Source organism: Acipenser ruthenus, chromosome 4 (assembly GCF_902713425.1).
Source record: "Acipenser ruthenus chromosome 4, fAciRut3.2 maternal haplotype, whole genome shotgun sequence".
Taxonomy (NCBI): Eukaryota; Metazoa; Chordata; class Actinopteri; order Acipenseriformes; family Acipenseridae; genus Acipenser; species Acipenser ruthenus.
Genome location: NC_081192.1, coordinates 48,063,469 through 48,086,351, shown reverse-complemented (window position 1 = coordinate 48,086,351; position 22,883 = coordinate 48,063,469). Strand labels below are relative to the sequence as shown.

Here is a 22,883-nt window from a genome sequence, read left to right as displayed (position 1 = left end):
TAAGTGTCTGTATTAGCGAGGGACTACAGTGCAGATTTTGATGGAACAAAGTTAGCTAGTGAATGCAGAACATTTTGTTCTATTTTGCATTTGGCCTTCACATGCCTTAAATCTGCAATACTGTACTCTGTGTCAATTGATTTTGTTGAGTGGTAAGTTTGTAACGTAGAATGTTGGCTGTGCAATAATAACGCGTGAGTGAGGGAGGCATTAGTTTAGTATTAGGCAACCAAGACATTTTATACAGGCTGCTCAACACACATTTAGTAATGGTATTTTTTAAATGTATTTCTTGCCTGTTTTTTGTTCATGACAGTAAAGTTAATCCCTTCAAGATCACAAAAATCTTTGGCAATAGTCAAAGTCAAAATCAACAATTCAACTCCACTGACATTTGTAAAGCTGAAAGAAACACTTTGCAAAATTGCTGATGTATCAGATTTGATGACCCCTTAGTTCTACAATATTAATTAATATTTTAGTAATTTTAGGAGACCATCATATTTTATTAGTATAATATAGATCAAATGTGTGGCAAAATAAGTATTAGTATATTTTAACCCATGTGTAATTCTTTCTTGCAGTTACTGTAATAGTAACTTATATGTTTTTGTCTTTTAGTGATTTGCTCTCTTCCAAGTATGTTGAAAGGCATATTGCAGAAGGAGGAAAGTCTGTAAGTTCTAAGGTAAGGGTGAATTAAGCATTACTAGCCTCCCACATTTTGGGCATATGAGTTTTATATGATGGATATGAGAATTGTTTGAAGTATTGCATATTGTGTTGTTGTTGGTGGACAAGCCTTTGGTGTTTATCTAAAAATGTGCAGTACAAATCTCAAATAACATAGGATGATTTAAAAATATTTTTTTTCAATAAAAAACGGCATAGCAAACATACTTATCTTTAGCATAAAACATTAAAGTTCCCTCAGGTACTGGATCTGGTGGTAGGACTACATACAGTATATATCATTAAAACAAACTCTGATTCATACTAATTTTCTAAATGATCCCAGACAAATGTAGTAGTTGCTTATTGTAAATTACGTCTTATAATACGAATTCACTTAACACGTATTTCCTGTTTGTGCAAATTATTTTGGAGCCCCTCACTGGAAAGAACATTTTTCATAAAATGAAATTGCCCTAGTTTGAACAACTGAGTTTAAAGGATGCTGGGAAATGCATTGCATCTAGATTAGCGTCTGTGCTCTGTATTTTGTTTTGGGTCAACTGATCCTATGATGCATTTCGAGTTGCCATCTCATGCTTCAATGCCATTTCCATGAAGCAGCACAAAAAACACTCTAATTGAAAGCGGTGGATAATGCAGCACCGTAAGAGAAAAAGATGTTGCTGCAGATTTCAACACTCCTGAAAACACTTTGTCAACCATTCTGAAAAACTGGGGTACAATAATACCGCCTAATACAACCTTATGAACAGCAAAATGGTCATCAGAGTTTCTGATTTGTTCAATACCCTGATGTTGAGGACGTCTTGCTTTTGTGGTTTAAAAATGACAGCGATCATAATGGGACATGGAGGTTTCAAGTGCAGTTCATTTGAAATATATGCTTTTTAAAAGCTCACTTACAACTGTATTTATAATAGAATGCACAGTAATATTACACATACAGTAGTGTTCAAATGTTTGGAAACAACAAATGATTTACAGCAAGACTAGGGGTGGGGATTGTATTGCCAATTTTTCCTCACTCAGACCCCTTACTTACTAAATACCCTGGTATCTCTGAATAGATAATCGTCTCCTGTTTAAAAATATGCAAGAAATGTTAATGAACAGTGTCTAATGAAAAAGTAAGTTGTCACTGCGCCTTAAAAACAATGTTCAACGGGCAATACCTAACAGGTGTGTCAATCTCCATAAGAACACAGGTAACACGCCACAATCAATCTCCATAAGAACACAGGTAACACGCCACAGTCAATCTCCATAAGAACACAGGTAACACGCCACAGTCAATCTCCATAAGAACACAGGTAACACACCACAGTCAATCTCCATAAGAACACAGGTAACACGCCACAGTCAATCTCCATAAGAACACAGGTAACACGCCACAGTCAATCTCCATAAGAACACAGGTAACACGCCACAGTCAATCTCCATAAGAACACAGGTAACACGCCACAGTTAATCTCCATAAGAACACAGGTAACACGCCACAGTCAATCTCCATAAGAACACAGGTAACACGCCACAGTCAATCTCCATAAGAACACAGGTAACACGCCACAGTCAATCTCCATAAGAACACAGGTAACACGCCACAGTCAATCTCCATAAGAACACAGGTAACACGCCACAGAACAGATCCGCACACCGAGGAAAAAAAAAAGCGTACCAACGCAAAATTCAATGAAAAACAACAAGCTGTATTTATTAATGACAGGCCAGAACACAATGTGCATACTGTGTAAAAAGTGCAAAGTGCAGACGTTTCGGTCAAACATTGACCATCATCAGTGCTCCCACAAGATCTCATCCCCAGTTGTACTGCTTTCATAGAAATAGGAGAACATTTTGGGGTACCATTGGAATTTATATGAATGAGCAACCATTAACAGACAACTACAAACAACACGTGTACAAATGTTGACCAGCATACACAGTGCTACCTTTGATCCATTGTCTTTTTTACCATTTTGGATGACTATAGAAAGTAGTGTTAGACTTTACTAAGATGGAATCTCCATTTTGGTAATTATTTCTCTCACTTTTCTGGTGATATGTTAAACAGAGGTCCTTGAATAACAAAATGTCCCCGTGGCTCTCTTTCAAGAAGAGGTGTGAGCTCTGAATTACCATACAGGTAAGCCTGGCTCAGTTCATTTGTGCCAGATTGTACCAGAGCCCAGATCCCAGATACCTTTTGTCTGACAAGCGGGAATTATATAGTTTGCAAATTAAGTTTGTTTACATTTACATAACAAGTACAACAGCAACAAAAAAAAGGTTTCCTGTTCCATGAATTGAATGACAAAAGTGCTCTGTAACGATATCTTTTAGAATGCGAAATCAATGAGTGACACAATTACTAGTTTTTTTTTTTCACAACCCAAGCGGCAAAACTGCTAAAAAAACTAGTGCTCGTCGCTCCTGTTCATCAGAGTAGTCAGCTCACCACTGGTATTGTTCAAACCTGAAGATTATGTTAAAACATGGCCAGGCAAAGATTGACATGCTGCTACCAACACCAGCAATAAGGCACGTAACCAAAAAGCAGATGAGAACTTGAAACAAATATGGAAGCTACTGTAAATCAAGGTCAGTACATTAGGTCTAGAAACAAAAATGCTATCCCTCTTCCTTAATTATAAGATCCCATAACCCCGGTGGTATAGACATTCATTAACTCAACTATATTATTTTGAGTATTATGATTTTATCATTCAGGATTAGTAGCTTGTGATAAGCTCATGGTTATGCCAGTGAAGGTTATATTTGGGGTCTTGGGGGAACCATTTGTCTGAATAAATTATTAAACTTTACATCAATATTATATATAATCATATACACATTTTCTGGTTGATCTAAAAACCCATCACCCCCCACCCACATCTTAATGGTATAACCCATCTCTGTGGATTTCTTCTCCATTAATATCTTCTAAGATTAATCAATCCTCCTCACTTGGTCAGCAGTTTTGCGGGAATAGCTCAGTCCCCACCCTTGGCTACACATGTGATCCAGGAACCTATTAGTTTGCACATAGAGTCCTAGCAAACTGTCTGAGGTGGTTAAGGAATCCATGCCCTTCACATGATCTTCAGAGGGTCCACACACAGCTGCATCTGCAGAATACCTAACATTCTACACAGCTTGTCCACTGAGATACAGCATCTTGTTTAATAATCCACTTCCAATCCACTTTTATAGGGGGCTGTGGTCTGTGTAGACTTCATTTCAATTAGCCAGGGAATTGGGAGCTTATCTAAGACACAATTGTTTAACACTAATTGGAATACACTTACTTGTTAAATAGTGCCTTGGGATCTTTAATATCCATGAAGTCATCAGTTTCACCCTCCTGAGTCTATAGCTCCAGGTGTTCTAATGAGATCTCACACACAGGCATTGATCAGGTTCAAGGTGGTTTACATGTACTGTAAGATTTAGGATGGAATGGTAGCAGGCACATGATATATGTAAGGGAAATTGCATTGGTGTGGCATGTTACGAGGTAATAATGGGATAAATTATACCCTCGACCTCTGGTCTCTTATTACAGAGGAACACGTCATGCATTGACATTATCACTATTATACTATAACCTTTATAAAGTTATTTATTTATTTATCTTTTTTGTCTCTAGTAGTCATTGCAGTGCAAGTTTTGAGAGCTGGACTCAAGCGTCTGTGTGAAGTGTTTCATCAGTAAGCATTAGTTTTGGAACAGATGTCATTAAATATTGTCATCTTCTCAGCCATACTTTATTTGCCATTCAATTACTGAGCAATAACAGAACAGCTGACCTCCATAGAAAACCATGGGAGAGCAGTGTGTGGTTATTGTATAATAAGGGCTTGAAGTTTTCGGGTTTTATTTCTGATCATATGACATCCCTTTAAACAAATTCTGAGCTGATTCTGTTTCCTAATTAAACTCAGAAAAAGCTGTTAACTACAAAACAATTTCACTTGTTTTTCCTTCATATCTTGACTGAGCTTGATTCTGTTTCACTTAATTTCTATTTCAAGCAGAGCTGACAAATTACGTTAATTGCTCATCGCTGCTCCTAATTGCATTTCATTCTTGCAGTTGCCTAGTCTATCGTTGTGCTTTTGTTATTTTCATTCGTTTAACAGAGTTGTCCTGACAGATTTTCTTTTCAGCATAAAGTACCCAGTACAGAGAGTACACTGATAGCAAGTCCATCATTTAAAATCTACTCGATTTGTAGCAAAGAAAACATAAATCTTAAACCCAGTTTGTAATGAATAGTTTTCTCTTTATTATGATGCAGAGACAGATTAACAACTACTAATTTACATTTAATGGGAGGTAGAGATTTGGAAAAAAAACCCCAGAAAAGTTCAAGCCCTATGTATGATGTACATTAAAGGACTTCTACATTTTTCAATGGAAAACATCCATACCTCTTACCAGCAAATATTCAATTGTAAAGAGGTAAGCACAAAGTATGGTATTATGGAATTTTCATTTGGAAAGAGTCGGGGAGGGGAGTGTTCTGTGCCAAGTCATTCTAAAAGGCATTTGCTATTACCTGGTGTTCCCAGTAGAAGATAACTAATATACTGTAGAAAGTTGCTGTTTTTCAGAGTTTCTTTTTTCATTCCTGTGTTTAATTCTTTTACATATATATATATATATAGTGCTGTGAAAACGTATTTGCCCCCTGTCTGATTTTCTGCATTTTTGCACATTTTTCACATTGTATTTGGTCAGATTCTTTTGTGGGTTGTAGTAGTATATAGAGGGAGTCTGAGAGAAAAAATGACACCAAAGTTTGGTGCCTCTTTCATTTATTTGGTGTGCAAGGTAATCAAACATGCAATCTTCAGTTAACGCAACACAATTAAAGGGATAATTAGGGTCAGCTGTTTGAGTACTTTGGTTAACAACCAGGCCTGATTTGGGCCAGCCCTGCCCAATATAAATCTGACTAACTTTGGCCCTTACCATCAGAGTGAAGTTGTCAGCACACAGGTTCTAGAGGCACATCATGCCACGAACAAAAGAAATTCCTGAAGACCTCCAGAAAAAAGTTGTTGATGCCTATGTCTGGAAAGGGTTACAAAGCCATTTCAAAGGCTGCGGGGCTCCACCGAACCACAGTCAGAGCCATATTGTCCAAATGGAGAAAGTTTGGGACAGTAGTGAATCTTCCCAGGAGTGGCCATCCTGCCAAAATCTCTCCAAGAGCAAGGCGTAAAATCATCCAGGAAGTCAAAGAACCCTAGAACAACATCCAGGGATCTGCAGGCCTCTCTCGCTTCGGCTAAGGTCAGTGTTCATGACTGCACCATCAGAAAGACACTGAGCAAAAATGGGATTCATGGCGGAGGAGTAAGGCGGAAACCATTGCTTTCTAAGAAGAACATGAATGCTCGTCTCAAGTTTGCCAAAAAGCACCTGGATGATCCTCAAGAGTTCTGGAACAATGTTCTATGGACAGATGAGTCAAAAGTGGAACTTTTTGGCCGACATGGGCCCCGTTATGTCTGGCGAAAACCAAACACTGCATTCCACAGTAAGAACCTTATACCAACGGTCAAGCATGTTGGTGGTAGTGTCATGGTTTGGGGATGCTTTGCTGCATCAGGACCTGGACGCCTTGCCATCATTGAAGGAACCATGAATTATGCTCTGTATCAGAGAATTCTACAGAAGAATGTCAGGCCACCCGTCCGTGAATTGAAGCTGAAGCGCAGCTGGGTCATGCAGCAAGACAATGATCCGAAACACACAAGCAAGTCTACATCAGAATGGTTGATGAACAAGAAATTTAAAATTTTGGAATGGCCTAGTCAAAGTCCAGACCTAAACCCCATTGAGATGTTGTGGCAGGACCTGAAACAAGCAGTTCATGCTCGAAAACCCACAAATGTCACTGAGTTGAAGCAGTTCTGCATGAAGGAGTGGGCCAGAATTCCTCCATGGCACTGTGAGAGACTAATCAATAACTACAGGAAGCGTTTGGTTGCAGTTATTGCTGCTAAAGGTGGCGTAACCAGTTATTGAGTCTAAGGGGGCAATTACTTTTTCACACGGGGGCATTGGGTGTTGCATAACTTTCTTTAATAAATAAATGAAATATTCATCAAATTTGTGTGTTATTTGTTCACTCAGGATCCCTTTTTCTAATATTAGGTTTTGGTTGAAGATCAAAAATATGCAAAAATGCAGAAAATCAGACAGGGGGCAAATACTTTTTCATGGCACTGTATATATATATATATATATATATATATATATATATATATATATATATATATATATATATATATATATAATTCATATTAAGAATTTGAGAGCTTATCTGCAACTACTGTAATTCAATAGAGCACCCAGGTTAAATATAATTAAAATTATTTAAGAAACAATGTTACGTTATAGATTTTTTTCAGAATATGTTATATTTTATTCTCTGCTGATAATATTCTATGATGTGTGTTTTGTATAATTCTGTATTGCTGTTTCTGCTCAGATATGTATTTATTTTTGTACCAGGATTTTTTTACCGTTCAACTGCAGAACTATTAGAGCAGCAGTGAAAATGACTACACATTTGTGAGGTGTTGATAAACCATAACTGTCTCTAAAAAAGCCTAATAAAAACATTTATTATACTGATTTATATGAAAGGCAAAATAAAGAAAAGCAGGACTAGAAAGCATTGGAAGAGCTCTACACCGCTTTATAAATAGTTTCTTTTTTTTCTCATTAGCTTGTGCTGTCATGGAGAAGCTTGAGCAGCCCCGAGAAGCGTTGTGAATTCCCCAGACAGCTGATCTGACTACTGCTGCAGATAGTGCTGACGCTGTTGTATGTTAGTCATTAATCAAATAAAAAGTTTTCATTGAGAAAAATACATAGAGTGGCCACAATTAGGTTTGGTTCAGGAGTATTTGTTAGCCAGAGGCAGAAGAGATGAATGGATCAATAGAAATTCAACATTTCCAGTCATATGGCAAGCACAGTATTATCCATGTCTTTGCATATTAGTTCTGTGCTTTGCAGTCTTACGATAACTGACCTGAGACATGCGGGGGATGAAAAACTGAAAAAAACTGGTAAATTATATGAAATGAATGTTATATTTCTTTGATTATATTTTTCGCCCTGAGAATTACAGAATTTTTTTTTTCCTCTTGCGATTCCTGTGTTGTATTTTGGGAGTTTAGTACAGAGGTAATACCAGTAGACAAATGTTTCAGACAAAGCCCTCACAGTTTTTTTTTTATATAGTTTAATCCCAGCTAAAAAAAAAAAAAAGGTTCTGATATCAGTTATCATTGTTTAGATGCGGTATTCTGACAGATAACATAATTTCATAAGTCTTTTATTAACCAATTTAATACCCTGTCGTTTCCAATTTGTAGTTAGTTTGCTAGATACCTTGTGGCAAAACAGTAAAAAGAGAAACCCAGTGTGGCCAGATGGATTCTAAGAGATACGATGGCTTTATCTATGGCCCAACAGTATGAGGAAACACTTCAATGTGATCTTCTTATAGCACCAATAACCAATGATCATATCAGTGTTGTGTGTTTGTTTATTTATTTATTTATTTATTTATTTATTTATTTTTTTTTTTTTTTATTATTTTCACATAAAAAATGATTCAATTTTAAAATTGCTTTTTTTGGACTAATTAGCTTTTCAACATTTGAAGAATACTACAAAGTAAAATGTTAATTTTTTTTAATAGCCAAACACAGCAAAGTAGTTAAAACATCTAATTGTGTTCTCAATGGAATTATATTTGTGAGTGTGACTTTGTAGTTCCCCCTGCTTTAGAAACATATGAAACTGAATTCAGTGGTGTTTGGGGACAAATGGTTATGGTCAGCTTTCTTGTTCTGTTACGTTGCTGCTGTCAGAGTGGCTGTAAATGGGAGCCGGCTCACTCAGTTGTGAAGGAGCTGTTTCTGTGAGATGCAGAGAAGAGGAGTCCTCAGCTGCAGTGGGCTACTTTCCATCCTGCAAAGAAATAAAAGGAAGTGGTGGAATTTAATGGCAGACCGCTGACATAATTAGCCCAAGGGGAAAGCACAGTATTTCCTCTTTGTTTAACATAGTTGCATTTAGGCATCCCAGATGAACCTGAGAGGAAGCAAATCCTGGGCAAGGGCCTAATGGAACAGTAAATGGTGGGTGTGGGCATTAAGCAAGGGGGAGAGCTGCTCCCGCTTCCTGTTGATCGATTCCTCTGTATGCTATTCCTTAAGCAGGTCACAGAGAATAAGATGATACTGCAAGTTGGCTAATCAATAGAAGTAACAGGATCTCATTCACTGGGGTATACTGGTTAACCCTTCCAGCATTTCTTGTAATGTTCTTGTAACATAGAACATTTTCTTTATGAATCTGCACTAAACATTCTCATTAGAAAGTTGCGCCTGTTTTTTTTATGGTACAAGACTACTAATTGTGCTTGTGGGTGAAAAAAAGCTGCTGTATGAAACAGGGGGGGGGGGGGGGGGTCTATTCAATTTATCGCTAGCAGACTCTGAAGCTCTCATAAAATGGGGATGGAACACTTGCAAAGAAAATACAAATACACATGACTCCAACTGCACTGTTGAGATATGTTGGTTTCACATCCTTGCTACACAAAGGGCCTTTTTATAGTTCTAACAGTGATGATATTAAGATTCGTTGCTCTTTAGATCAATGAATTGTCCTCGGGGTCATCACCATTGTACAGTACATATTTTTGATGTTCGTCTTCGGTTGAGAAAAGAACTGTAGACGGCTGTTAATAAACAGAAAAAGCCTTGCAAAACAACTTCTAAAGGAGTATCATACATGTTTTTATTCAAATTTCCTGCAAAGGAGGCAGTCATACTCATGTAAGAATGTACATATGTAACACTTCACATTGTTACCTATACCTGGAGATACATCATGAAAATAGGTTTTAACATTAAAAATATAATATTCTGGGTATATAAGAGGGTGTCTGTCTGTCCACATACCTGTTTGCCTGTATGTCACTGTAACAGGGCGAGGAGCCCTGTACGTATTATTTATTTATTTATTTTTAGAACAGGGTTTCCCCCTCGGCCCTTGTGTTTTGTATTTGTATTATGATTTATTTATATGATGGCGAAGCGCCGTGGGTTTTGTTAGTGTATTTGTTTAGTAGCGTGGATGGGTAGCCCCATCCACAGTAATTAAAAAAAAAAAAGAAAAAAAACTTGTGCCGATTGTGGCCGAGGGGTAATAGAATAATTGCCATCTAGTTAAACCCCTCGGCCATGATATAAAAGCCTGCAACTCTCTGCACACGGGGTGTGGGTGTTAGGAGCGAGAACGGAGAGAGCGAGAGGAGCGAGAGAGAAACAGAGAGAAACTTCAACGAAGTGAAGGCTACTGCCCAGCCTGACCTGTATTGTTTTGTATTTTGTGTTTGAGATTTGTTTTGTTTATCTTCTTTATTTCACTCTGTGAGCAAGTGTGTTTTTGTTTAAATATTTATTTTAAATTTTGTATTATTTAAATAAACGGCGCGCAGCGTCTGTTTGAACTACAGTACTACCTGGTGTCAGAGTTTTTTTTTCCCTTCATGCTTCTGACCTGACGTCACCACACAGCCACCCTGTCACAGTCACACTTACATGTTTGCATATTTCTGGAGAACCACTATTTCATGAAACTTGGTATTCACAATATTTTACATACGTTATTGGAAAATCAGATCAGACTGTCCGTACAACCATCGTCTGTTTTTGCATAAATATGCATCAGGAGATAATATTTTTCAGAGTCCAAATGTCTTAATTTCTTTGTGGAAAGACTGCAACATAATATATCAGATATTCCTGGGTTCATCCATATTTTGGGCTTTCACATTCTACACAATGATAATATTCTCAGTAAGCTCTTTTTTAATAAGCAATGTTTAAGCTTTTTTTTTTTTTTGCTCAGCTATTCCTTAATTAGGTAAAAAAAAAAAAAATCTTACATTTGCCCAGAAAAAAAATGTAATATAAATGTTTACATTATTTGGATAGTACAACCTTAATTATACAGCTTTGTTGCTCCATATCTCTGCAAAATATGTCTTTGTCTCTCTTTCATAATTATTCCTTTCTGTATGCCTATTTTTTGTTTTCCCCACGGTGATGCATATTCTTGGCAACTGGAGGCTGTGATGTAGTGAGTCTGGATGGCCATATGTATTATACAGTATGTCGCATATATTTTTATGAGTTAATACTGACATCAGCAAAAGCAAGTCTTTACCTCTTGACAACAGAGCTTGATCTTTAGTTGAATGGTAAGACTTTTGTCTTTGAGCAGTGAGGTTACCAGTTTGCGCCCAGCCTTTGTCTCTCCATTCAATTCAGTGGGCTGAGGTACAATGTACATGTAATAGATGTAAAGTAAGTTACAGGGATCTGCTTTTCTATGTTGCTGTTTGCTCTAATTTTGTATTTACATATATGGTGGGGCAGGGGGCGGGAGTGTTCATCACTGATTGAAAGACTAGTTTGATGTTCTGATTTTATGATGATACCAGTCTTTTAGAACAGGCTTGTCCTCTGAATAAATCCAATGGGAATGTATCATTCATTTCAGGATCTACTTTCTTGCCTCACTCTTCTGTAAACTGAACTGTCTTTTCAGGTTTTTTTTCCCTCCAAAAAGGCTGCCCTGTGTTCCTCTTTGTATCCATTACAAACAGATATACGTTATTTATTAGACTCCTCTTTTTTAATGTAGTTGCAAGTTGTGTTTCGATTAAATTTTGGTTAAACAGCAGTAAGAGGTGGAGTTTGCACGTTGCAGATTCCCAGCGTTTTTTAAGAGTGGCATCATTTTCCATTAATATATTTCTATTCCCATTCGCTGCTTGTAAAATTATTAGCTGTTGGAAGGATAAAGACAGCCATTCACACATTTTATTTCTTTTCTCCAAAAAATTCAGCATGGTTCTCTACTTTTCCTAGTGAACTGCAATATTTATGAATTACTTAGCACACATAAGGCACATTGTCATTATGTTTTATATAGTGGATTTTAATTAGAGTTGCAGCTACAGTAGCAGTTCGGCATAGTTTAGAACTCATGCCAACTTTTCCATCGTACCTATAGTTCTAATTTTGAATTTACAGCTGTTATGATCTACTTGTTAGACATACTTAGCTCCAAGATCTATTTGTCCTGTACCAAATGTACTACAATATATTCTCACTGACCGCATCCAGTTATGTATGTTTGCCCTACACCATGTTGACAGTTTTTCTATTACTTTGTGCTCAAGCATTTTTTTTGTCTGTTGGTCCAGTTCTATAAACAAACGGTTCATTGCCAACCTTGCATGGGTATAAACTATGTAAATGTGTGTATACCCTATAGACAAAGTTTGTCTTGCCCCCACAATTTAACTGCATCAACTACAACTAGTAAGAAACTACTACGGTACAAATACAATTTAACTGCAGAAATATTATCATTCTGTAATCTGAAATTAACGAGCAGTTCACTACAGTCTGAATGCGCAACAGCTGTGACCGTTTAGTACAGTTATTTTCCCTTTTGCGTATTACACATTATTTATTCGAAGGTCAAGAGATGACAGAGTGGACATGGTTTCCAATAAGTGCACAATATTTAGTGGGGCTTGTGAAGCAAAAGTCCCCACTTTAAATCTTCAACATACTTCTTCGTCGTCTTCTTCTTCTTCTTTGGCACGCTACTCCTCTTACACCGTTTAAGCTAGAAACGCAGTTCAAACTTTAAAACGTATAGACCGGTCTGGAATAGTGTGCTTGTATACAACTTTTTTTATATATTTTATACTTTTTAAACTATTAAGCTTTTTGTCCTTTTTTGTCCATCTTCATTCACTTTAATGGGACTTTTTTCTTTCTTTTTTTTTTAATTAAATTTAGTCGTCGCCAATTATTTTACCCCGGTTTTCAGCCCAATTTAGCATGCCCAATTATTATCTGTATCCTCGGCTCACCGCTCGCAATCTCCCTGCCAACTCGGGAAACGGAGGCTGGAACACGCGTCCTCCGAAACGTGCTCCTGCCAAGCAGTCATTTTTCGCACTGCAGATCCACAGCAATGTCACCAGACCTATAGTGCCGGAGGACAACACAGATCTGGCAGCTCCACTGCAGAGCCACAGGCGCCCTATCGGCCACAGGGGTCGCTGATGCGCGGTCGCTGATTCCCCTACTGACCTAAGCCCTCCCTACCCGGGCAGCGCTCAGCCAATTGTGCGCCGCCCCCTAGGAACTCCCGGTCACGGTCGGCTGTGACATAGCCTGGATTCGAACCTGCGATCTCCAGGCTATAGGGCACATCCTGCACTCTGCGCGGAGCGCCTTTACTGGATGTGCCACTCGGGAGCCCCCTAATGGGACTTTTTTCAACATTCTAAAGCTCCCCATTGTTGAAAAACTCCCAGGCTTCCAACATTCTATTTACTGGAGACAATGTAGCGTTTGACACAAATCAGCTACTTTGACCACTTTCGCAACAAGTAAGACAAAACGTTAGAGCATATGGAATCTTCCTCTACTTCTCAGCAAATCTGAAATCAAAACAGGAATGGCGTCTACCAATCAAGAGGTACAGCTGTTTTAGTAACCGCATCAACTTCTTTCAGTAGGCTACTTCCAACTGTTGAATTAACTGTCATAGAACTTTGAGAAATTTCAGATTATAGCCCATTCTAAGCATGAGACAATTAGTAAACAATGTGATTTTTGACACAAATCAGCTACTTTGACCACTTTCCCAACAAGTTAGACAAAAAGTTAGAGTGTATGAAATCTTCCTCTACTTCTCTGCTATTCAAATCTGAAATCAGTTCAAAAATATCTTCTACCAATCAAAACGGTACATGTCTGATGAAATGTGTGATTTAACTGCCCCACAATCCAAAGTAATACGGTCAAAGTAATCAGACCAATTATTTTACTAAATTTAACTTTGACGGTATGTAACTGCTTCGCTTTAAGCTGTGAGTGTGGTGCCAAAAATATAAATCCCATGACAGTAGAACGTTTTTTTGTTTCTTGAATTCCAGCAACCCAAAAATATGTTTTTGTGGTGGTGAGTAGAGGGGGTAGATGTCATATTCTATTGCAGTTAATACTTTTCTAAGTTTTAGTATGTAGCTTGTGTTCCAGTGTGTGTGGTGGAAAGTGTGCTATTCCTGTCATTCAAGGTTATGAGTCTTGTTGACCTTGAACACACTTTTCAGAACATGTACTTAGAAAGCTTTTAGCTAAGTAAGTTGTTTGTCTTCAAAAGGAAGCCAATACTGTTGGCTAAATAAGGTGTTTTCTTATTAAATACACTTTGCAAAAGAAATGACAGAAAAGACATGGATTGACCTGGAACTCACCAGGGGTGTGTGCAACAGTAAAGCATGTTTATTATGTAAACCCAGTAATGGTCTCTGAGAATTAGTGTGTTTAAAAGGAACTTTAATACTTAGGTGATTTTGAAAGACACACAATATAGAATTCAAATGGGTCAAATCTAAGGAAAAATTGGCAACAAATATTAAGAGTGCAATGCACGCTGCTGCATTTTAAACACATTTTAAACACAAGAGGTTTGCCCTCTTACAGTAGCTTACAGCTCTTACTTCCTCTGTGCTTTATCCTTGGACGAGGTTATAGTCTTTATGCTCTATACTGAGCCACCTAAAGCTGTGTCCTTGCTGGGCAGCATGACTGTATCACGCTTTATTCTCCACAATGGGTGCTTTTCTATGATCGGCTCAGTGGGACTCAAACCCAGCAATACAGTCAAGGCTGAAACTGACCCAAACAGTGTCCTACTGTAAGAATGTGAATTGAGTTGGTGGAGGAAGTGGGTAGTGGGTTCAAGGAATAACCTTTCACATCAGGAAGCCTAGAAGGGTTGTTGGGCATTTGGGTGGGTTTTGACATCCAATTTTTTTTTTCTTTCCTAAATGGGTAAGAATAAATCTCACTTAAGTGCATATGTTTGAAGGATACAGAAAAAGTGTTCATGCATTGTATAGTTGCTTAGATTTTTTTTCTCTATAGCCCTTTTGCCTTTTCTTTGAGAACAGAGACATTACATACATTATGATATGAAACTGCATCAACAGTTAACCCAAAACCATTCAGTAACGTTAAATACCAGGTCAGAGACAGGGAGCTGTAAGTGCATTCCTCATTATAAAATGCAGTGCTGAAATACCAGGTCAGAGACAGGGAGCTGTAAGTGCATTCCTCATTATAAAATGAAGTGCTGAAATACCAGGTCAGAGACAGGGAGCTGTAAGTGCATTCCTCATTATAAAATGAAGTGCTGAAATACCAGGTCAGAGACAGGGAGCTGTAAGTGCATTCCTCATTATAAAATGAAGTGCTGAAATACCAGGTCAGAGACAGGGAGCTGTAAGTGCATTCCTCATTATAAAATGAAGTGCTGAAATACCAGGTCAGAGACAGGAAGCTGTAAGTGCATTCCTCATTATAAAATGAAGTGCTGAAATACCAGGTCAGAGACAGAAAGCTGTAAATGCATTCCTCTTTGTAAAATACAGTGCTGAAATACCAGGTCAGAGACAGGAAGCTGTAAATGCATTCCTCTTTGTAAATTGAAGCCCTGAAATACCAGGTCAGAGACAGGGAACTGTAAATGCATTCCTCTTTGTAAATTGAAGCCCTGAAATACCAGGTCAGAGACAGGGAGCTGTAAATGCATTCCTCTTTGTAAAATACAGTGCTGAAATACCAGGTCAGAGACAGAAAGCTGTAAATGCATTCCTCTTTGTAAAATGAAGTGCTGAAATACCAGATCAGAGACTGGGAACTGTAAATGCATTCCTCTTTGTAAATTGAAGCCCTGAAATACCAGGTCAGAGACAGGGAACTGTAAATGCATTCCTCTTTGTAAATTGAAGCCCTGAAATACCAGGTCAGAGACAGGGAGCTGTAAATGCATTCCTCTTTGTAAAATACAGTGCTGAAATACCAGGTCAGAGACAGAAAGCTGTAAATGCATTCCTCTTTGTAAAATGAAGTGCTGAAATACCAGATCAGAGACTGGGAACTGTAAATGCATTCCTCTTTGTAAATTGAAGCCCTGAAATACCAGGTCAGAGACAGGGAGCTGTAAATGCATTCCTCTTTGTAAAATACAGTGCTGAAATACCAGGTCAGAGACAGGAAGCTGTAAATGCATTCCTCTTTGTAAAATGAAGTGCTGAAATACCAGATCAGAGACTGGGAACTGTAAATGCATTCCTCTTTGTAAATTGAAGCCCTGAAATACCAGGTCAGAGACAGGGAACTGTAAATGCATTCCTCTTTGTAAATTGAAGCCCTGAAATACCAGGTCAGAGACAGGGAGCTGTAAATGCATTCCTCTTTGTAAAATACAGTGCTGAAATACCAGGTCAGAGACAGGAAGCTGTAAATGCATTCCTCTTTGTAAAATACAGTGCTGAAATACCAGGTCAGAGACTGGGAACTGTAAATGCATTCCTCTTTGTAAATTGAAGCCCTGAAATACCAGGTCAGAGACAGGGAACTGTAAATGCATTCCTCTTTGTAAATTGAAGCCCTGAAATACCAGGTCAGAGACTGGGAACTGTAAATCCATTCCTCATTGTAATGTTTTTTTAAACTGTTAAATGAAATGAAAAAACATGTTTAAATGCCCTAAAATGTACAGTTTTATTTGATTATGTTATTTGTCTCCAATTTTAGGGTGGAGAGCACTGTTACTATCAAGGCACAATCCGAGGGGTGCCAGGATCTGTTGTGGCTCTTTCAACATGTCATGGACTCCAGTGAGTTATTATTTATCAGATTTCTGCTCTTTGTTTCCAGTTGTTTAGTCCGTTTATTCATAATGCTGATTGTTGCAGCAATTTAAAAAAGCATCCACAAAAAATAAAAATCAGACGTAATATTGAATCAGGAATTAACAAATATCTAGCATTTTCTTGGCCAAAACATCTCCTGGCATTCAGTCCTGTGCCAATCCTGTGGCTTCAGTTTCACAAAGTGCTTCTAGGTAGCAGACTACTACATTCAGTTTATTTCTATAGAAGAACATAAATCAAAAGAAAGTATAATTTATATTTTTTATAATTAAACTAGCTGAGCTGATTTCTGCATAACTATACAATTCAGTAAAAGCAGTAAAATTGTCTAATATCTGAAGGATGTTAAATAGTCTAAGCCTAGACTATATTTAATCACCCTGGAGTGTGTTTTTGTACTTAGAATATGGCACCCCCACCCTACCCTAACCTAACAAAGTGAATTGATTGTCAGTGTGAATCATGCAGTGGTTCTGAAAATTCCAGGCTGTGCTGGTATGGTGACATATTTGCACAGGTTGGTACACTCACTAGCCAATGAGATTGCTTCCTTTTATTCTTGCCATTTTCTAAATTGAAATATGGTTTTGTGGAACAGATATAAAGTAGTTTTGTAGTGGGCAGACTGCCAAGTGATAGAAGTGGTTACACTGAACCCTGTGTTATAATATTTCAGACATTGCTCCCAACTATACTTGAAAACATCATCTTAAAAACTTAAAAGCCATCGTCCCCAGATAGCAAGCCTTTCCCTCTGGAGTACAAAAAGAGAGATAGATAAGCCTTAAATCTAATCCTTTATAACTCTCCCCCAGCTTTAAGTTTGAGTCTTTTTTACTGTTACCTTTAAATAATAAACACTATTGCTTTTAAGTAAGAGTTGCCTAATGTTGAAGAGGATTTCACAGACCCATTCTCCATGAGAATAACCTTGTAATTCTCTCTAGTAATGTTATAGAAATTATGCTGCTGCTTAAAATTCGTTCCTTAATCTATTACCATCCAATCTGTTTTTTAACATGCCAGGAATTGAATTAGTCTCTAAATAAGCAGCTTATTTCAGCTTCAGAAGAGCTTAACACCAAGTCTTATTTACACCTCTGCGGAGCTGCTCTATACTAAATTGATATAACATGAGTGGAATAACAGTTTACGCTTAACTCCCACAATCAAAAACAGAAAATACTACCACATTTTTTGTCGTTAAGCTTTAATAGGTCAAGAAAAAGAAAGTGAGGAAAATATATAAATTATTTATTTATTTATGAAATATAGGTCAAACTATGACTGCTTATTACTGCACATTACCTTTCAGTTCAGGCGGTGCGCGTCAGATATAGTAGTCACTAGAGGCCGCTAGAAGGTGCAAAACAAAAGGTGTTGAAATATTATTAACGACAGTTTAGGGGCAAGGTAAATGATGGACAAACATGACGTTTGGTTCAATTCGTTCTGTTGACAGGGAAAAAAAGAACCTATTAAAAATATGATTTGCCACATTTGCCAAAGATATCCCGTTTAAGGATAATTGATTTTTTGTTTTTTCTAGAGTTGTTTTTTTGTTTTGCTGATCTCCCAGCTTGCCCTTTTTTATTTATCGGTTATTCATCCAATCAATTAATCACACCTGTTTGCTAGTACTAGTACGACAATTACAAGTAATACAAAGTAATGCCGTAAAATGATGCTATTGCAAATGTTTCATAATGCCAGCTGATGTTTAATAATGTATTTACTTACATGTAATTTGACAGTTTGAAAATATTTGCTTACATGTAAACATGCAATTGGAAGTTAGCCAAAGTGAGTCATTTAAAATACTAACATTGTTTTTTTTTGCTGTTTGTGGTGTTTTATGGGCTTTAATTTGAACGTTTCATTGGAAGGGGAGGGTTTTCTTTTTCTTTTTAATCAGTGGTGCTCGGTTAAAAAGTGTAGAGTGCTTTTAAAAGTCTTATTGTTTCGAATGTCAAGATATATTTGTTTATCTAACTTACTCTTGTTTGCATGTTTTTAACAATTGACTAATTGCGTTTTTTTTGACTGAGTATAATAAAGTAACATTTAAAAGTAAAACAAAATAAAATAAAAAAATAACGTGTCCAGCATTGGACATTTCTTTAGCTTTCTTCAACTTACTTATTAATGCTCCTAACAGCAAGCACTAACTATGTACATTGTAGTTAAATCACTAAGCTAGCCAGTTTTTCAGACAAAAACATTTTTCAATATTAATTTTCTGATACCGTTTGAAAGAAATACATTGAATAAAAAGACAAATCAACTTGCTTGCGACTACATTTATATGACAGACTTACTGCTGTGACAGGAAAGCACCGATGAGCAAATGTTTTTTTCTTCATTCTGAAATATTGTGAAACATTGGGTATACCTTCCAGTAAGCACTGTATTTTGATACCACACTCAGGGAGACATGATTAATCGACCAATTATTTTTTAACTGATCAAAGCCCACCAGTGTGATTAATCGATTAAAACCCCCAATAAATATATTTATGTAAAGCCATAAATCTTTGCAAGCCTTTTATTATGTGTTTTTCGAAAAACAAGACGCAAACATTTTTGGCATGAAATCAAATTCCACTAACAATACATACTTTGGAGCAAAATAGGTTTTATGGGTGTGATTCGCAAATATTTATGGATTTACAGTATATGTGTGTGTGTGTGTGTGTTTGCGGCAACAGGAATATTGTGGAGGCATGTTACACTTTAGAGTTTTGCATTCTTTAGCACACATCTTTGAGAGCATCAGAATCTTGGAGGAATCTGATTGTCAATGATTGGATGACAGGTGCTCCAGGTTACTGATCTCTCCAGTACAGGAACTGTAGAGGCTCTCATCGCCCACAAATTCCTAAAACTAGATTTGTCTTTATTACAGGTCTTTTTTCATTGAGTATATAGTCTAAAGGTACATTCTTACACTTTTTATAGTAAGGTCTTACACATGATTACCATTTCAATGTATTTTATATCTAATCTGCCTAGCTGTCCCTTAATATTCAGGTACATAAGGCACAATTTTTATCTATTTACTGATGAAATGAAGGAAGTCTCACTGGGTAAGATGAATTGGTACAAATAAGGTACAGTAATGCACACAAATAAATAGACCAGGTCTGTGTAAGCCCTCAAATGAGAGCACTGGATCTTTTTTACAGTGCTTACAAGGTACTGTGCAGTGGGACTCCCTGTCAATCACTCCCTTGTCTGCACAGGAAACGCTGGCACCCTCCAGAAATCCTGCTACATCAGGAATATCCAAAATCTGCTCAAAACACTTATTTTGTCAGAGCTGTTTTACCCCAATTACTGTGTTTGCTGGCATTATTTTGAATTGGTCTCACGGGCCATCGTCAAAATTATATTTAACACAAATTAGGCAGGAGGAGAGAGCCAGCACTGAAATGATTAATGTGAATGAATTTCAGTATGATTAATGTGAAAGTAAAAGCTGTGGGCCTGTACAACAAGTGGTCAAATGTCACTTAAAAAGAGGACAGGTTTTACTATGTAATCTGTTTCCAAACATTTTCTGAACATGCATCAGAAATGGCAGTTTCTTTGTTTTTTTTAAACATAATTTAAGCTTTAAATCTTGTAGCTGTTAAAACCTTTTTGAATATTTAGGTCATCCCTCACCAATCTAACACACAGCATCTCTTGACAGTTTCTCCAGGTCTAGTGCAGTACATCATTAATTTACTGTTCAACAGTAACTCTAGTTATCACAGCGCCCAAGCTAAAACACTCAGAAGGAAACGGATTGTTCATATGTAATGAAAAAGAATGCTGCAATATTTATTTCACTCAAAGCATATTTCAACTAAAGACATTTATGTACGAATATCACAGAGATCATGCTGGTCATCTTAAACTAACAGCTATTTATCTGAATAGACCTTTTTTTTTTACATTTACCTTAGACCTAGTTTTTTTCTTTATGTATCAAGTATAAATTGAAAAAAACTCAATCCTAGATTCAGCCATAGACTGCTGGTGGTCACTGAAGTGCACTTTCTCAATATGAGAAACCATTAAGACACACGTACATGAGTAGCAACACACCAGGTTTTGTTCTGAAAATGGGAATAAGTGCTGGAGACAAGAGTTCCAGTTTCATTCAGTGAACTGTTTCCTTCATATACAAACTGAATTTTTATGTTGTTAAATGTGTACTGATATTATGTACAAAACCTGAAGATATGCAAATTCATCAGGTGGAGGTGGCATTGATTGATTTTCAATATATGGCATTGTATTTTTTATTCAGGTAAACATCAACTTACTGTAACCACAAGTGCATTTTCCTAATGTTCTTTGTTTTCAACAGTGGGATGTTCTTTGATGGAAATCACACCTATATGATCGAGCCAGGTGAAAGCAAAGACTCTACTGTAAGTTTCACTTTGCACATGCAGTCAAATTTAACACTTCATAGCTTTGTACACCCATTGGACCCTTTGTTAAAGTCAGTTTGAAGTTTGTTTTTGTGATTGAAAACTGGCTAACTTGTCCACAAGTCTAAGAATTGGGATAATTGCTTGTATTGCTCGCATTTCTCAATGAACATTACTGTTACTGCCCCTACAGTACACTTACTTTCTTACTGTGCTTTCACTTTTAAGACAAAACATCTCAAGTGCCCTGTATCAACAACATTGAACATCTATTGACAGGGTCAGGCTAACCAAATGTATTCAACTTGTTACGGTTTGTTGTTTAAAAAAAGGTTTTAAAATTGACTAATGCATTATATATATATATATAGAGAGAGAGATTACTAAATTAAAAGTATAGGTTTGGTTTAAGAAATGTATTATTAGCTCTCACAGAAGACTGACTGTGCAAGTAATGGTTTAAAAAGGTCTGACTTTGCTATTTTTAGAGCAGTTCATGCCCACTCAGCTTACGTATTAAACAATCAATAATGAAAAACTATATTGGAGCGTAACATTAGTGCAAAATACTTTAAGCAGAAGCGATGGAGCAAATAATGGCTTTCATATCCATTAGAGAGAAAGTTCTGTATAGAATATTATCTATTTTACCTTATCCACGTTGACTTTCAAAGATTGAAGTTATGATTTGATTTTAAATGATGAATTTCAATTGTAGTTTACCACATTGTTGGCAATTTGTACAGTATGTCCTGCTTTCAAAACATATAATATTGGCAGTACAGTATTAATTATACATATGGAGAGACCTCATAATCTCAGACTATGTTAAGTATCTGTATTAAATCAACTGTTTATCAGTTTATTCCCAAATACAGAAGTTCTGTTGAGACTAGGATAAAGTTTGTAAGGAATTCATAGCAGTTATTGTGTTCACAGTGTCAGGTACATAACCATTTAATTTACATAATGTAGTCCCAACTACATACTGGAATTGTTTTTAATGACTCAGCTACTATGGCAATATTCTGTTTGCTTATTCATCCTGTTTCCTCGCTGTCCCCACCTATGCCAAAAAGGTATTGTGAAATGTTGTCAATATTATAATAAATGAATGTATTGATAATTTAATACCTTAATTGAAATTCCTCCAAAACAGCATAACAATTGTATTCAAACTTGACTCCTGTAACTAAATAACTTTATTGTCAGTGTGGCTGTCTTGTTTTATTGATGCCCTGAGCCACACTTAGAAGCCCTGTTAACTGATCTGCTGGTAATTCTGGAATGAACTTATTCCTGTTTACACTATTGTATGCAGAAAGAAGCCATGTCTGTGCTGCATTGTGGCTTCCATACTGTTTAAAGACAGCATGCCTCCACAAACTACATCCATCTAGTGACAGAACAAAAAATGTTCTTCAGCACAGCATGAGGTACAGCTGTACATTACACTGCTGCACTATACACTTGCTTGGTCATATGACTTAGTCTGCAGGCAAAGAAAAAGCTAAATATATGCTTCCAAACTTCTTTCATTTTCTACTTATTACAAGCTGGGACGTCTTGGCTTCAGTATAAAAAATATAAGAGTGTTAGATGCTTTACAATTTCTGTTTTAGGGATTACCATAGAAAGCTTGGTTGCTAACACATTGAAAGCAGTATTTACAGCTACTTCAAAGCCTCCACTGGTTTTTGGAATGCTTTCAATATCGGAGCCTGCCTCTACAGCATCAGAACATACAGAGCAGTGTGAAGCCTCTCCTCTGTTTTATATTCATAAGCCTGCATGATACCATCCCACTGCACACACATTCTGCAACGATTCTTTAATCACTAGTCATATGAATTGCTGCCATGGTTATCTAATCTTTTACAATCACATTGACTCCCTGAATAATAAATTAG

At 36.9% G+C, this 22,883-nt stretch overlaps 1 protein-coding gene across 11 annotated transcripts in view; it reads left to right on the top strand.

Moving 5' to 3' along the window:
• Positions 1-22,883, top strand: part of LOC117400387 (disintegrin and metalloproteinase domain-containing protein 22-like) — a 110,495-nt gene that overhangs the window by 27,680 nt on the left and 59,932 nt on the right. For all 11 annotated transcript variants that reach the window (XR_009328473.1, XR_009328475.1, XR_009328474.1 and 8 more), the window contains exons 4-6: positions 622-688; positions 16,431-16,513; positions 20,907-20,970. Coding sequence is in view for 7 of the 11 variants with exons in the window: in XM_059022477.1 (XP_058878460.1) it covers positions 622-688; positions 16,431-16,513; positions 20,907-20,970 (214 nt within the window). In the remaining 4 variants the exon portion in view is untranslated. The remainder of the gene's footprint in view (positions 1-621; positions 689-16,430; positions 16,514-20,906; positions 20,971-22,883) is intronic.